The following is a 17,365-nucleotide window of genomic DNA, read 5'->3' on the forward strand; positions in this document are numbered from 1 at the left end:
CGCTTTTGCCGCCATATGTGAGCCTGAGCAATGTACTACCCCTTCCCTCCAAACAACTACTCTAGTAGCAGACTCCTCCTGGAAACATAAGAAGAAATGAGAAAGGTAAAACTTGCACCTCATAAATCAACCAAATTATTGGACAGGGCTTCCATTGTTTTGGTGCGGTACACCATCATATCCTCGACTGCTTGGGTGTTACACTAATCCATGAAATTATCCTGAGGCAACCTATGCCTGCTCATCAAAACCCTATACCTGGTACATTTCACACCTTGATTAGCCAGTAGATCAGCCAGTTTATTGGCCTGCCTTTGCACATGGTTAAAATTGACCGTGCGTAGGCCTCTGAGGTGGATCTGGATCCTTTGGAAGACCTGGATCAGCCTCCAGTGTTTAGAAACCTTCTCCGGCTCAGAGCCCCAACTAATTTTTTTCACTGTGTTAATAATAATCTCAGAGTCAACTTCGATAATAACACTCTACTAGTTATCTTGCACTAGGAGATCTAAGCACTGCTCCATAGCCATGGCTTCTGCCATGTTGTTTGTAGCCCTGCCCAAATGTCCATGGAAGATGGAAAGGATGTAACCACTATCGTCCCTGAATGCCCCTCCAAATCCCGCACTACCCAGGTTGCCTTTAGAAGCCCCATCTATGTTATATTTCAGAAAGCCCAAAGGGGGAGGATGCCAAAATTCCTGCTTAGAAACCATAGCCAAAACCCTTTTGTTCAGGCCCTGCGACATAAGCCCCTGCATACCCAACAGTCCCAGAATCTTCAAGTCAGCATCTGAGGGTTGATCTTTAGGGGTGTTTCACACTATGGTACCCACCGTCTCTTTAAGTTGAGTCAAAGTCTGCTTCAAAAGACACTGAAGGGATCTTTTTTCATTTCTGAAAATTCTCTTATTCCTTTCTTTCTAGACATTCCAAATAATGAAGCTAGGGGTAAGAGCCCATGCAGTACCAAGAATTTCATTATCTGAGTAATTATTTCTCCACCTGGTTAGGGTATTGAAGATGCACCCTCTGTCCCTGTCGCTCCTTTGGAAGATGTTAGCAAAATAATCCCACAAACTAGAGGTAAAGATACAATTATTGAGGAGGTGTTCCATTGTTTCTTCTTGGGCTTCACAGAGCAGGCATCTGGAAGGCCCCAGCACACCCCTTTTTCTTATGTTATCCCAAGTCAAAATTCTCTTATGATAAACAAGCCACATGAAGAGTTTAATCTTCATCCAGCCTTGATGCCTCCACAGATTCTGCCATATTCGATCCGAAGCAAGAGAATCCATCTCAAGGATTTTGCACTTAGCTTCCTTAAGATTAAAGGTACCCTCATTGTTGTTTCCCCACCTCAATTGGTCATGCCCCCTAGTCACTAAGATCTTCCTTTGTTCCAGTATCTGCATGGGAGCCTCAGCTTTAGTTTTCAAGGGGTTATCTTCCTCGTAAATCATATTTCTCCACCTTCTCCATTTACTTTCATTATTATTTTGGTCCCAAAAATCTTTGACCTGTGATAATCCCTTGATATCTATCTCTCTTTCGAGGTCCAGAAGTTGCTCATTTAGCAATATTGGTTCTTGTTGCCATTTATCTTCCCAAAAAAGTGCCAAATCCCCCTCTCTAATTTCCCAGAAGCTATTCTTTTGAACTAAGGCTTTGTTATCCCAAGCCTTATTCCATATGTGTGAGCCCTTTATATTGCCAAACATCCTTATATGATCGTTGTTGTCCCAGGAACTGGCATATTTTTCTATCCAGATACTAGCCCACTGGGCCTTTGGTTCTTTGACCCATCTCCACCATAACTTAGTTCCTAAAGCCCTGCTTAGAACTTCTGGATCATTTAGACCTAGACCTCCATGAACTTTGGGTTCGCAAATCTTTTCCCAAGCAACTAAGGCCCATTTCTTTTTTTCTCCCCTTTTCCCCAGAGGAAGTCTCTTTGAATAGTTCTAAATTGTTGTAATACTCCTTTTGGTATAGGTAGTGATGAAAGCATAAAGACTAGGATAGATTGAAGAACAGCCTTTGTAAGCACCAACCTACCTGCCAAGTTTAAATATTTGATGGTCCAATTCCTAATTTTATCCTGCATAGATTATTAATCACCGGTTCCTAGATACTCTTATGAAGAGGTTTAGCAGTAAGGGGGACTCCCAAATATTTCAAAGGAAGAGAATCTCTTTGAAAGCCTATAATTCTAGAGATATTCCTTTGTATAGCAATATCAGTATTACAGAAAAATATTTTAGATTTAAAAAGATTAACCTCCATACATGTGGCCAAACAAAATTCATTTAGAAGTTGTTTTTATGCCAAAGCTTCTTTGACTGTAGGAACTCCCTGCAACATGGTATCATCCACGAATTGTCAATGAGTCAAATTCTGTCCATTCTCAGAAAGTTGAAGACCCTTGATTTTGCCTTCTGCTTTTGCTTGCTTTATTGATCTACCAAGACTTTCCATCATGAGTATAAAGAGAAAGGGAGAGAGTGGATCTCCCTGCCTAAGGCCTCTTGAGGGAATAAAAATCTCTGAGGGAGAGCCATTTACCAAAATTGAAAAGCTAGAAGAAGTTACCAAAGCCATGACCAATCTAACCTAATTATGATCAAACCCAAAAGCAATAAGAACCCTCCTGATATAGGTCCAGTTCAACTTGTCATAGGCTTTAGCTATGTCCAGCTACATGATCACTCCAGCCTTCCTATTGCTAGTCAGTGAATGCACCACCTCCTATGCTTGAATGATGTTTCTGAGAATTTGTCTACCTTCCACATAGCTGGATTTCTCCCCAGAAACTAGGGTGGGGAGAAGAGGTTTGAGTCTATTAGCTACAACCTTGTATATAATCTTGTAAACCACATTGCACAATGCTATGGGTCGAAACTTATCATGAGTAAGAGCATTATATTGTTTAGGGATCAAAGAAATGAAGGAGGTGTTAAGGGCCTTTAGGATCATTCTATTCCCCCTGGAATCCTCTACCACATTCATAATATCTTGTTTAACTATATTCCAGCATGCTTTAAAGAAGTCCACATTAAAACCATCAGGACCTGGTGCTTTACCATTCTGAATTTCCTTAATGACTTCACTGATTTCCTCTTTAGTTACTAGCTTGTTGAGGTTAAGATTATCCTCTCTGGACTCTAGTCTTGGTATATGTCTTATAATATCCTTAATGAAAGGCTCTCTATTTGGAATGCTTTCTTGTGCAATCCCCCTAAAGTGTTGAACTAACACAACTTCAATTTCTTCATGGGTATTGACTAGTTTCCCTTCCTCATCCTTGATCAAGAAAATTTTATTATGAGCTCGGTTTGCTAAGGTTGATCTATGGAAAAATCTGGTGTTTCTTTCCCCTTCCTTTAACCATTGCACTCTAGATTTTTGTCTCCAGAATATTTCCTCTTGATTGCATAAGTTATCCCACTCATACTGAAGAATGGTGGCTCTATCATTGTTGATTTTATCAAAGCCAACCTGGATAAGGGATTGGTTGAGTATGTGCAGTTTGCTTTCAACAACTTTTTTCCCTTCAAAAATGTTGCCAAACTCTTTTTTGTTCCATTCTTTAAGCTTGATCTTTATATTTTTTAGTCTTTTGTGAAGAAGGAACATACTTGTACCCTGAATGTGTAGATCTTCAGACAACCAACTTGAAATAGTGTTGATAAAATCTGGATGGGTGAGCGAGATATTCTCAAATCTGAAAGGTCTATTCTTGGGAGTACCAATGCCCCTAATCTCTAGTTGAATTGGCCAATGATCAGAGCCACCAAACGGCAGAATCCTTACTTCCATTCCAGTGTCATTGAGTATAAGGTCCTCTGATATGATGAATCTATGCAACTTTGAGGCCACCAAAGACCCTCCTCCTCTCCTATTGTTCCAAGTAAAGTGACCATTACTTGTATCAATGTCAACCAATTTCATAGTGTCCAAGAAAGATTGAAAAGCTAAGGCATCTTTGGTGAGAGCTCTAGTGCCCCCCTTTTTGTCTGATAGTGATTTGATCATGTTGAAGTCCCCACCAAAAATCCATGGAATCCCAACCTATCTCTCTCTGAGATCCATGAGGGAGTCAAGGAGTCTCAATTTATCTTCCATTTTCTAAGAGCCATAAACATTAGTTACCAGATAGATCTCCCTATCCCCCACAAGTTGTATTACCAATGATAGATAATTTCTAGAGGCTTCAGCATGTATTATACCAATCTTTCGAGGATTCCAAATAGTAAGAATGCCACCTGCTGTATTTTCTACCTTGACTTCTAGAAACTCAAAACGATTGAGCCATTTACTATGAATTTCTTTAACTTTTTGTATAGACCATTTAGTTTACTGGATAAATATAATATCTGGATCTTCTTGTTTCATTCTATTACTAAGTAATCTTCGCTTCCTTTTACTACCTAGGCCCCTGATGTTCTAAGAAGTAAACTTCATCATTAAATATTAGTGAAAGAGTAACTAGTTAGGTCTTTCATCTTACCCGAATCTATCATTAGCTTTCCACACTCCATCAGCAACTCATTCTGCTTTTTTCTACCTCTTTTCTTTCCTGGGCCTCGAGGTGCTAATCCTAGTGTGATTTTTATAGATTTCACACCTTTGTTGCCTTGTTTTGCCATGTTGCCTAGCCTTTCCACCCCACTAGCCTGGGTTTTCCATAAGTACAGCTGTTGTACTCTAGAGAACTCTTCTTGAGGTAACGAATCTAACCCTCCCATGGTTCCCTATTTCAAGAACCCTTCCAAATCTAGGTGCTCTCTATCTAAAATCTCCTGCAGCTCTTGATCCTCCATTTCCATTTCACTCTGGGTCATTTCCTAGTCCATATCCAGTTCTACATCGCTCATCATGGCCTCTTTCTGTATGTTGTTGTTCTTTGGTTGGTCTTTGTCCTCCTCTGCCTCCTTATCCTTTGGATTTACCTCTATGCCCTGATCTACTTTTGTTGCCTCTTCTTCCCCCTCGAGAACCTGGAACCTATTCTGCGTAACTTGAGGCCCTTCGGCTTGATGTTGCCTAAGACCCCTTTTGCCACCTTTTCCTCTGTGGCTCACTTTTTGGAAGCTCTCCGAATATTTCATAGTGAAATCTCTGCTCTTATTCTCGTTTTTACTGAGAGGGCAGTCTCTGAATAGGTGTCCATGCTCATGACATCTCCAACATCTGAATGGAATATGTTCATAATCTATTGTTTGCACCCATTCTTCATCCAAAACTTCCAAGATAAACTCATCCAGTAGAGCTCCGTAAAGATCCATTTCCACACAGATTCGTGCAAAGGAAGTATATTTTCTTCTTCTAGTCACTTTTGAGGCCTTGAAAAAACGTCCTAATTTATTACCTATAGCTGTTAATGATTCTATTTTCCAGTAGTCAAGAGGAAGGGAGTAAAGTCTTACCCAAACCGAAACAGATGTGAAAGACTCCCACTCCGGGACAAAGTTCATCATCCACGGCCTCATATAGAGGCCAGCAGATGCATAGAAGTAGGGCCCTCCTTCAAACATTCTGTCTTTATCCTCAATATTAGTAAAGACCACTGTAAAGAATCATTTTGACCCCAGATGTAGGTCAATGCTCCCTTTTGGTTTCCAATGGTATTTAATCCATGTCTGTAAAGCTTTGTCAGTGGGCCATAATCCCATGAATTTACAAATGATAGCATAAGTTCGCATGTGGTCCCTGGGTGCCTGCAGTGCAAGATCAGTCAGGACCACCCTTGATGTAACCTCAGATTTGGGCTTATAGGGTCCTTTTTGTGCCTTGGGTTTTGCTCACTTTTACTCGTCATTTTCGTCATTGTCTTTTGTGCTTTTATTCTCACAGTGGTTGTCTCCATCCTTGTCTTCTCCCATGCTCTTTTTCCCCTCGCCGTCTCTTCTGACTTCTTCCATAGGCTTCTTACCACAGCTGGTAACCGCTTGCTTGTAGGAGGGAGTAGAGCTCCCTCCTCCTCGCCCTACCATGGAGATCAACACCGGTAATCTTCCAACCCTAGTTGTTCTTCGCTTGTTCGCCTCCCCGACAATTTAAATAATTAAAAACGAAAAGAAAAAAATAAATAAAAAGTGAAATAAAAGAGCAATAAAACAAAAAACAAAAAATTAGTAACTAATAAAAATAAAAGTTACTAAACAACCGAGAATAAAACCTCAACTAATCACCTTACAAATAAATAAATAAATTTAAATAATAATAATAAATAACAAAAATTGAATTCTTAATATTAAACTACACATAAGCATCATAATTTTTTAGTCAATATCAAACTAATACCCAATAAAAATAAAAAACTAAATAAACTATACCTTACCTACTACAAAGATAATAATAATATATATATACACATTAGTTCATAAATAAATTTATAAAATAATTAATTAATTCAATATTATTTTTTAAAAATCCAAAATTATTTATAAAAAATATTAAAATAAACCATATAGGACCACACATCTAAAACACATACGTTTCCATCATGAGTCGCCATCCATTTTAGTAAAATCAACTTATATACATCATGAAACTAAAGTTTCACACATGAATCATAAATATATGATTTAACACTATTGGAGAAAATATTAGCTTATTAGTTTTTTAATTAACTTTATAAATATATGTTACTTTACTAAAAATATCTATCTTAATTCAAAATAAGTTTATAAATTTTTTAAAATAAATGGATTATTATTAAAATAAGTTATAATAATATAAAATATTTGTATAACATTAATTTGAAATTAAGATTATCAAAAATACTCGACATATATTTAATAAAAATCTATATTTTTTAATTGATATAACTATATAAATTAAATAGTTAGTAAATATTATAGGCATTAATCTATTATAAGTATCAAAATATTTGTATTTTATGATAGATTTCAAATTACTAAAATTAAAAAAATTATGGTGAAATTTTGATTTTTATGGTTTAATTAGGTTTTTTATTGCATTTATAGATTTAGCATTCTTAAAGGGCACTTTGATTGAGAAGAGTTCACCCATCAAATTTGTGATTTCAATGAATCCGTGTACTATTCTAAAGAAATTAGATCACAAAATAAACCAGAAACTTTTCAAAAAGTCTCACTTATTGACCGTCTAACTAGATTATAACTTTATTATTATTATTAAAAGAATTAATATATTGAAATTCTTCTAAACAAATTATATCAGAGAATAAACCTGAAACTTCTCAAAAAGTCTCACTGTTTGATCCTCTAACTAAATTATAACTTTATTTTTATTATTAAAATAATTAATATATATGTTAAATAGAAACGTGTAACAATATTCTTCACATTTCTAAAGAGATTTTTCAGGTAAATCACATTCAAATTCTTGTGGTCGACATGTTTCTAACCACTTAATGTGGTTGAGCTTAGTCATAAAGATGAACCATATTAAGTGGTTCGAAACTTGTTGACATGGAGAATTTCAACGTGATTTACCTGAAAAAGCTCTTTATAAACATTAAGAATCTTGTTACAAGAAACATTAAAAATCTTTTAATATATAATAATAATAATAATAAAGTTATAATTTAGTTAGGTGGTCAATAAGTGAGACTTTTTAAAATGCTTTTGTTTTATTTTCTGAGCTAATTTTGTTTTGAAGAATTTTAATGTGATTTCCCTGAAAAGACTCTTTATAAGTTATTTAGAAAGATTCTTAATCATGGAGATTGAATCCTACTTTATCATGGAGATTCTTAATGTGTAAATACATTTTGTTACAATGTTATATGCCAATGCTATGCCTTATCAATACAGCATGCACAAAAAAACATAATTCTTTGCATATGACACTTGTTCATATGACATTATTTTTAATTAATTAATTTAACTAAAAACACACAAAAAAAACTACTTTCGAAATAAATTTAAGCTTTTGATTTGTGAATATTATTAAAAGTATTCTAAAATATTTTATAGACATTAAATCTCTACCATCTATTTAATAATTATTAATAATTAAACTAAAATTCTGTAAAACTTATTTTAAAATAAACACCAACATAATTAATAATATATAATATTTAAATATTTTATTTTTCATTTATATATTATTTAAAATAACTATACAATATTGAAATATTTTACTTTAATATAAAATTTGCGTAATATTATTATTATAACATAATTATTATTTACCTAAATTATTTTATAGAAATGTATAAAATTATTTTATTATAACATAATATAAAAGTAAGACTCATTATTTTATATAATTTTTTAAAACAAAATATCACAGAGTTCAGCCTCCCGCATGTTTTATGATGTATTTATAATTTCTCATACGAAGGGTTAAAGGGAATTCTTTATAGTTTGTATAACACATTTTAATGATGATCACTGATTGCGTAAATGAACTAAATGAAAGATGATAATGCTGTGTATGTTCATGAAATCATTTCATGAATTTGTATAATAATAAAAACAGATACAGATATTGATATATATGTAGATATCTGACTAAGAGATGCACTGATTTGTCCTTCAAACCTGTTTCTTGATAAAATCAGCAATCTGAGGCTGCTTAGATTTCCTATGCTTTCAGGTATTTGCCCTACAAGGTTATTGTTAGACAAATCTAATATAGTGTTTGTCTCCATCACATATGTAGGAGTATATTCATGTCCTTTAATCACAATCCTCAAATCATCATATAGAGTATTACTGCTCACTTGGGAAGATCCAAGAATTTTGAATCCTCTAAGCCTTTCAAGATTAGAAGGCATTTTTCCACTAAAATTATTATTGGATAAGTCTAACATTTGTAACTTGATGAATTTGGTAATCCATTGAGGAATATCACCATAAAAATTATTATAACCCATGCTTAAAACTCTTAACTCATGAAAAGATGCGAAATACTCAGGTAACTCACCTCTCATTGCATTTTCTCTGACATCAAGCAACTGAAGTCTGGTACAATTGGCCAAAGATCCTGGTAGACTTCCGGAGAAGTTATTTGAATAAGCAGACAAAACTTCCATTGAAACTAGAAACCCTATGTTGAGATCTCCACTGAATGAGTTATCGGACACCTTCAACTTTTGCAAAGAAGTGCATTCATTTAAAGTTGGTGGTAATCTGCCTGATAAAAGGTTGCTTGTTAAGATCAAAACCTTCATGCTTTTGCAATTTCCCAGAGATGCAGGAATCGTTCCATTCAACTTGTTTTGAGATAAATCCAATTGCTGTAGTGCCACACATTCACCAATACCTTCAGGAATTGGTCCCTGCAGATGATTTTCTGATAGATCTAATTGCTGAATGCAAACCAAACCATGAATACTTTCAGGGATGTTCCCAGAAATATTGTTACCAAATATAGCTAAATGACTGAGAACATTCAGCTGGCCTATACCACCTGGAATACTTCCACTTAAATTGTTTAAATGCATAAACAAGTATTTGAGGAATTGAAGCTTTCCTATAGCTTTTGGAATTGTACCTATGAAGTGGTTCGTATCAAGATAAAGTTCTTCAAGCTTGCTCAAATTGACAATGCCCTCAGGTATGTGACCAGTTAAATTGTTTGTACCAAGATTTAGGTAGGTCAACTGATTCAATTTGGAGATGGTTTCAGGTATGTCACCGGTTAGCCAATTTCTACCAAGATCTAGAAAGGTCAGGCCAGTCAAATTGGTAATTGCTTCGGGTATTCTACCTGTGAGGTTATTTGCACCCACACTGAGGGTGTCAAGGGGAAGCCGGAAGATGCTCATAAGAATATTGCCTTGAATTTTGTTGGAAACTAGATCCAGCCACGTAAGATTGCTGCAATTTCCTATTTCAGAAGGTATAAAACCATTAATATTCCCTGTAGTATTCCAGAGGCCATAAATTGAAAGTTGAATAAGCTCTCTCAAATTTCCCAACTGAGGTGGTATACTACCTGACAATAAATTGTCACCCAGAAATAAAACAGTGAGAGAAGTGCAATTTCCCAAAGATGGTGGAATGGCATTCTCCAGCGTGTTAGAATGTAGATAAAGGAACTGTAAATTCTGCAACAGCCCAAGTTCACCCGGAATTCTTCCGCTCAATCTGTCGTGGGAAAAGGCTATATACCCCATCTGAGTACAATTTCCCAGAGTTGGAGGGATGTAACCAGTGAGTGCGTTGCCTTCAAAGAAAAGAAATGATAAATTTCTGATCAGACCCAAAACTGAAGGGATTGGACCACTGAGATCGTTATATCCAATGGACAACTCTTGGAGAGACGTGCAGTTGCTCAGAGAGGCTGGAATGCTTCCACTCAGACTATTGTTGGCCAAGCGGAGGTATTTCAAATTGCTTAGACGACCAAATTCTGTTGGTATAATCCCTGTCAAATTGTTCACTGAGAGTCTGATCCATTGAAGACGTGTACAATTACACAATGCTTTTGGAATAAGACCATGGAGCAGATTAAAGCTGAGATCAAGAATTCCCAGCGCTTTGAGCTGCCCGAACTGTGGTGGAATTGTTCCTGTTAAATTATTACCAGACAGATTCAAAGTACGTAATAAGGAGAGGCTAGCAAGAGAGGCAGAGAGGCTACCTTCCAATCCCAGTTCAGGAAGTATTATGCGGACGACCCTTTTAGTTCGCTTTCTGCAGGCAATGCCATACCAGGAGCACACTTTATCTGAATTCTGAAGCGTCCAGTTGGAGAGCGATCCAGTTGGATCGAATGTGATAGCTTTCCGGAAGAATATGAGAGCCTCCACGTCCCTTGTATCATCCATGGAAGGATGGTTGCCTTCAAGTTGGTTCAAAACAGAATGATGGTTTTGAAGAGAAGTACTTCCACCAGGGATGCGTTCATAGAGATGGCGATGATGATTGTATAAGCTATACTCAGGACGAATATGGGAGGAATGAGGAGTAACAGGTGAGGAAGTGACAGTATCTGCAGTTACTGGGATCGCCATGATCACAAAGCAGAAAAGCATCATCCACATAATTTCTTTATCCATTTCTCTCTCCAGTGACCTTCTCAATGATCTGGGCTGTCAAATACTTAATCGCTCTGCATATATATATTTTATAAACACATCTCTCACTCTTCTCGTATAAAGTGAAGTGTGGCGATCAACTTTCAGTGAACAAATGCAAAGATCACCGTATTGAGGAAGACACGCGACACGAGAACACGATGAAAGATGGGGCAAGTAAATAATAATATTTGTAACTTTCATGGCAAACGACCCAAAAATTGTGGGAACTTCTGAATTCTATATGGGATTTGACTGATACTTCGATTAAATTTCTATTTATTTGTAACTTTCATGGCAAATGACCCAAAATTGTGGAAACTTGCAGTTGTTTTTAGTGAGATTTTTTGGAAGTTTTTTTGGTGGGTTTTTCCGGTCAAATTCCTTTAAAATCTGGTAGCAATTTATTGAGATCGCAACGTTGATAGGTAATTTCTACACAATCAAAGCGTCCGAGGGCTTTTTCAGGGTGCTGAATCCAAATATATAGTTAAAAAACCATTTTAAATAATACAAATCAAGATTTAACCTCAATTTTTACACCATATTCGGAATCTCAAAAAAGTCCCACTAAAGACAACTCCCTTCTGAATTCTATATGGGATTTGACTGATACTATGATTAAATTTCTATTTAGGATTTGGTTGGTGATTAAATTTCTATTTAGGATTTGGTTGGTAATTGTTGGTTCTGTGGGGTTGGTTTACATAATTTTCTGCCACTGAACCTCGTGATTTTTTGCCCTGGAAATTATTAAAATTTTGACAATATTTTGATAAATTTTGACATAGATTTTTGTAAATCTAAATGAAAGTTACGAAAAAAATTTAGATAGAAATTATATGAGAAATTTTTAGCAAATACTTTTCGAACAAACAAAAAATGTGGTTCACAAGCAAAGTTGTTAAATTTCAAAATTTTAAGTGTTTTAGATACTTTTGAGGATAATAATATCTATTATCACTTTAAAAACATAAAAGAAATATTTTTTTTTTCCTCAAAATTTGAGAGAAAAAAAAATACCCTCCTAACTCCAACTCCAACTTCAAACTCCTCCTTGATAGACTTGTCCATTTGTCAACGCTTATTGAAATGCCTACCAGCACGAAGACTGATGCAAATAATCTGTCTATGTCACGATCGGATGTGATGTTGTAAAAGCTCCGGACCGTGATTTAGTTGGGAGAGCTAAATTATTTTTGGAAGTTTTTTTTGTTTTGGTTTTTTAAATGTATTTTTTAATATGTATAATTTGAAAATAAAATTTATATTAGTAAAATGGGTAGATTGGGTTATAGTTTCCAAATTTCAAATTCGGTAATTCTGTCTGATTCGACTATTAATACGCTAAAATTCGTTTAGGTACCCATTACGGTCTTTCAAATTTAATATTTGTTCTTTTTAATTTGTGCTTTTCAATAATTTAATTTGTGCTTTTCAATTCAGTTTCGTCAGGCATGTGATTGATAACAACAGAGAGGCACGCCATTTGATAACAACAGTATATTTTTTTGGGAAAGTTTTGGAAATTTTTATTATAATTTGGAAAAATTTAATAGAGATTTTTGTAAATTTAATTTATAGTTATCAAATTTCAAGATTTTAAGTGTATTAGAAGTTTTGGATGGTGCTAAATTTATTTCTACCATCAAAAACATGATTCAAACATTGATTTTACCAATTTTTTAAAAAAAAATTAATCCGAATTCCAACTATTTTTAATCATTTGCGCAATTCCTCTACTTCCCTAAACGGCATCACAATATCGGGTTTATATAGATGTTTAAGAATATTCCACAGTTGAAACATAGTTTCTGCTGATGGCCGATGTATCCAGTCAATTAGGACCCGATACTCAGAAACGATACTCATAAAACATGTTACCGACGGTTTGTTATGCAATATAGCTATGATGAGTGTGTTGGAAAAAAAAAATTACCTCGGAGAGGAGAGGAGTCTGTTTGGTTGCGGCAAGGAAATTGCAATTAAATAAAGTAAAACAAAAAAAAGGATTACAGTAAATTTACTTGTGAAATATTAATACCATAATGTAACAAGTCACAGTTTATATTATCTGTCAAAACATATGGAAATACATTCATGTGATAAATGGACGCTGCAATTCTAAGTGAAAACACAAAAGGCTTAATAAAATACAGAACTCATTCATGGCAAAACAGAGTAAAACAAAAAAAAGTTATGGTAAATCTATTTGTGAAAGATTAATACCATAACATAACAAGCCACACTTTATATTATATGTCAAAACATATGAAAATACATTCGTGTGATAAATCGAGGCTACAGCGTTAAGTGAAAACTAACTGGTTTTCACATGCCCACCAATATTTCCATCACGATTTTCTCCTCACTACCTCACAAACTTTCACCTTCTCTCGCTCTCTAACTTGCCCAACATTACAAATGACTCTTACATCCATATTTATCTCAACATACAAATTTGACATTAATACATGACACAGAAAATATTTAATACACAACATGGGCGATTTTACATAATAACTAGTTTTCTGAACTTGCACGTGTGGTGGAGTGTGGGAAACAATGGTTTTCACTTGCCCACCAATATTTCCTCCACGATTTTCTCATCACTACCTCACACACTATCACCCTCTCTGGTTCTCCAACATGCCCAACATTACAAATGACTTTTACATCCATATTTATCTCAACATACAAATTTGACATTAATACATGACACAAAATATTTAATACACAACACGAGTGATTTTACATAATAATTGGTTTTCTCAAATTGCACGTGTTGTGGAGTGTGGGCAACAGTGGCAGCGTGAATGCTTGCTCATACTTATTTACTAAACTTCATTAAATTCCTTATTTTCTGTGATGTGTTGTGGAATGGTCCGTGTTGTACTTCTGTTCTTACTTTAGTCCTTTCACTTCTGTTCTGACTTTAGTCCTTTCACGTGCAAACAAAATCACAACCGTGTAGTTGTCCTTTCGCGTGCAAACAAAATCACAACCATGTAGTTGTCATTTCGTGTGCAAAAAAAATCGCAACCGTGTAGCTGTTGACCAAGCAAGCATGGTGTTTGTCAATGTGTTTAAGGTGGTGGTTGGGATTAGTATTTCCATCACTCTCCCTTAATAACAATTGTCGCCATTAACAATTCCCAAACAGTCTCTGAAATAAACAAAACTTTCACATGCCAATGGCTTTGTGAAAATATCAACAAATTGTTCTTGTGACCTGTAGTGCTACAACACAATTTCATCATTGTTAATCAACTCTCAGATAAAATGATATTTAGCATCGATATGCTTGGTCTTTTTGTAAAAAACAGAATTCTTTGATAATGCAATTTTGAGGTGTTGTCGTAGAAAATAGTTGTCATTCCCTCTTGGTCGTGGCGAAGATCCCTCAACATCCTTCTCATCCAAACTACTTGACACGTTGCTATTGTTGCGGCAACATATTCAACTTCTACTGTTGACAATGAAACTATTGGCTGCTTCTTAGAGGCCCATGAAATGGCTCTAGAACCCAAATGAAAAGCATATCCTGACGTGCTCTTTTTGTCATCGACACTTCCTGTCCAATCACTCTCAGTGTAACCAACTAGCCTGAAATCATCTATTGCGGCATACTGAATACCATACTTCTTTGTTCCATTGACATACCTTAGAATCCTTTTCGTTGCTTGCCAATGTGTTTCCTTGGGTGTGTCCATGAACCTCAACACCAAACTCACTCCATACATTATATCTGGCCTAGTGGCGGTCAAATACATCAAGCTCCCTATCATGCTTTTGTATAATGTCAGATTGATATTGTTGCTGCAATCTTCTTTGCTCAACTTCAATCCCATGACTGTTGGAGTTGGTACAGGCTTGCTTTTATGCATTTTAAACCTCTCCAAAATGCATGTTACATAATTTGCTTGAGAGATAAAAATGCCATTTTCTGTTTGCTTCACTTCTATGCCCAAAAAATATCTTAACAACCCCAAGCCAGTCATTTCAAATTCATTCTTCATGACTTCTTTTAAATTAGCAATGAGGAAATCATCACTTCCTGTAAAAATCAAATCATCTACATATAAGACGACAATGAGAATCTTACCATCTCTCTCTTTGATGTAGAGAGTGGGCTCACCATCACATTTGTCGAAACCATTGTCCAACAAGTAGGCATCTATCCTATTGTACCATGCACGCGGTGCTTGCTTCAGCCCATAAAGAGATTTCTTCAACCGATACACTTTGTCTTCTTGGCCTTCTACGTTATAGTCAGGCGGTTGCACAACATACACTTCCTCTTTCAGCACTCCATTCAAGAATGTTGATTTTACGTCCATTTGATACACTTTCCATTTATGTTGCGCGACAATTGCCACAACTGTACACATTGTCTCCATCCTAGCGACTGGTGCAAATGTCTCTAAATAATCTCTTCCATGTCGCTGCTTGTATCCTTTGACAACTAGTCTTGCTTTGTTCCTTTTAATCTTACCGTTGACATTGCTCTTGGTCTTATAGACCCACTTCACTCCAATGACTTCTTCTCCTTGCAGCAAGTGTACTAACTCCCAAGTGTCATTCTTTTATATTGCTCCTATTTCTTTCTCCATTGTTGCAACCCATTTTTCTTCTTTGACTGCATCTTCAAAATGGATTGGGTCATCTACATGACAAAATAATGCAAGTAAGGAATTTATACCAGCGCTACTATCAATTTCATCTTACTCATAAATTTCATTTAAATTTATGAATTTTGGTCTTCTTGTGCTTGTTGAAGATGGGCTTGACATGTCACTTGGTGTTGCACTTTGCGGTGTTCTTGAAGAAGCACTTGCTTGACCACATGACATTCTCCTATTATTTGTTGATGGTGTTCCTTTTTGTCTACTTTTTGCACTTGAATAGGAGTAGAGGGAGTCATTGTTGAGGAATTGCTTGTTGCTGTCAATTCCTCTTTGTCCTCATGTGGTATACATGATTTCACATTGGATGTCTTCTCTAAACTTCCATGCCATGATTCCTCTTTTATGAACTGCACATATCTACTGATTATGACCTTCTTGGTTGATGGATTGTAGAGCTTGTATGCCTTGAATTCATCACTATATCCAACAAATATGCATTTCTCCCCCCTGTTGTCCAACTTCTGCCTCAACTCATCTAAGACATGTGCATATGCCACACATCCAAAAACTCTCATGTGATTGACACTATGCTTTCTTCCACTCCATGCCTCTTCAGTAACTATGTCTATATGCTTTTGGTTAGGCATCTATTTAAGATATATGCTGCATATGCAACAGCTTCAGCCCAATCATCATTTTGCAAATTTTTCCTTCAACATACTCCTTGCCATTTCCATAATGGTCATATTATTCCTTTCCGCCACACCATTTTGCTGAGGTGTATATCTTGTTGTAAATTGCTTGTGAATTCCATGATCCCTACAAAATCGAAGGAAATCATTTGAAATGTATTCGCCACCTCTATCAGTCCTGAGGATTTTGATGTAGTGTCCACATTGCTTCTCAACAAGAGCTTTGTATTGGTGAAAGCGCTCAAACACTTCACTTTTCTGTTTTAGGAGATAGACCCATGTCTTCCTTGTGCAGTCAAGTATGAGGGTCAATAGATAGTGGCTGCCACCAATTGATGGTGTTTGCATTGGTCCACATAAATCTAAATGGACAATCTCCAAGGGTGCGTTTGCCCTTACTAACTTTCTTGCTAGAAATGTCTCTCCATGTTTCTTGCCCAAGATACATTCTTCACATAGGATGTCCAGTTTTTCTATGAGTGGAAATCCCTTCACCATTTCTTTCTTATGCAACAAATTCAAACCTCCAAAGTTTAGACGACTAAATCTCAAATGCCATAACAAATTTTCATCTTTGACCTTTACTTGATAGTTTACTTGTGTGACAATTGCATCTTTTCTTCCATCCTCTTGTGAGTTTTTTGATAGTTTTGCTTGTACACCTTCTTCTTTTAAATCTGATCTTATCTTTAGGGGAAACATTCTATTGCTTGTCATATAAACCTTTACAATCAATTGTCTGCCTGGAGGCCTATCCAAAATTATGCACACATCTTTTGTGAAGAATACATTGTAGCCTTTTTGCATCAGCTGTCTAATGCTTATGAGGTTATGCTTCAGACTGGGGACAAAGTAAACATTTGAGATGTACTTCTTCTCCCCCTTGTTTGTTAGGATATTAACTCTTCCTTTTTCCATGATAGAGACTTTGCTAATAGTCCCTAATGTCACTTCAGATTTCACACTTTCATCTATATTGGAAAACATTTATATGTTTCTTCACATGTGGTCGCTATACCTTGAAT

General features: G+C 35.7%; 1 protein-coding gene across 1 annotated transcript; it reads right to left on the reverse strand.

Moving 5' to 3' along the window:
* Positions 1–8,434: 8,434 nt before the first annotated feature.
* LOC149194303 (uncharacterized) lies at positions 8,435–11,139 on the reverse strand. The gene has a single exon (XM_089407623.1). The coding sequence runs from the start codon at positions 11,000–11,002 to the stop codon at positions 8,435–8,437; it is 2,568 nt and encodes an 855-aa protein (XP_089263749.1). The 5' UTR covers positions 11,003–11,139.
* Between the last annotated feature and the right edge of the window lie 6,226 nt (positions 11,140–17,365).

This window comes from Pinus tabuliformis, chromosome 2_2, assembly GCF_031772625.1.
Source record: "Pinus tabuliformis cultivar Carrire ecotype Pingquan chromosome 2_2, CPIR1, whole genome shotgun sequence".
NCBI lineage: Eukaryota > Viridiplantae > Streptophyta > Pinopsida > Pinales > Pinaceae > Pinus > Pinus tabuliformis.

What these genes read in the sequence shown, in the direction of transcription:
- LOC149194303 (XM_089407623.1), bottom strand. Translation starts at nt 11,002, where the DNA reads ATGGATAAAGAAATTATGTGGATGATGCTTTTCTGCTTTGTGATCATG.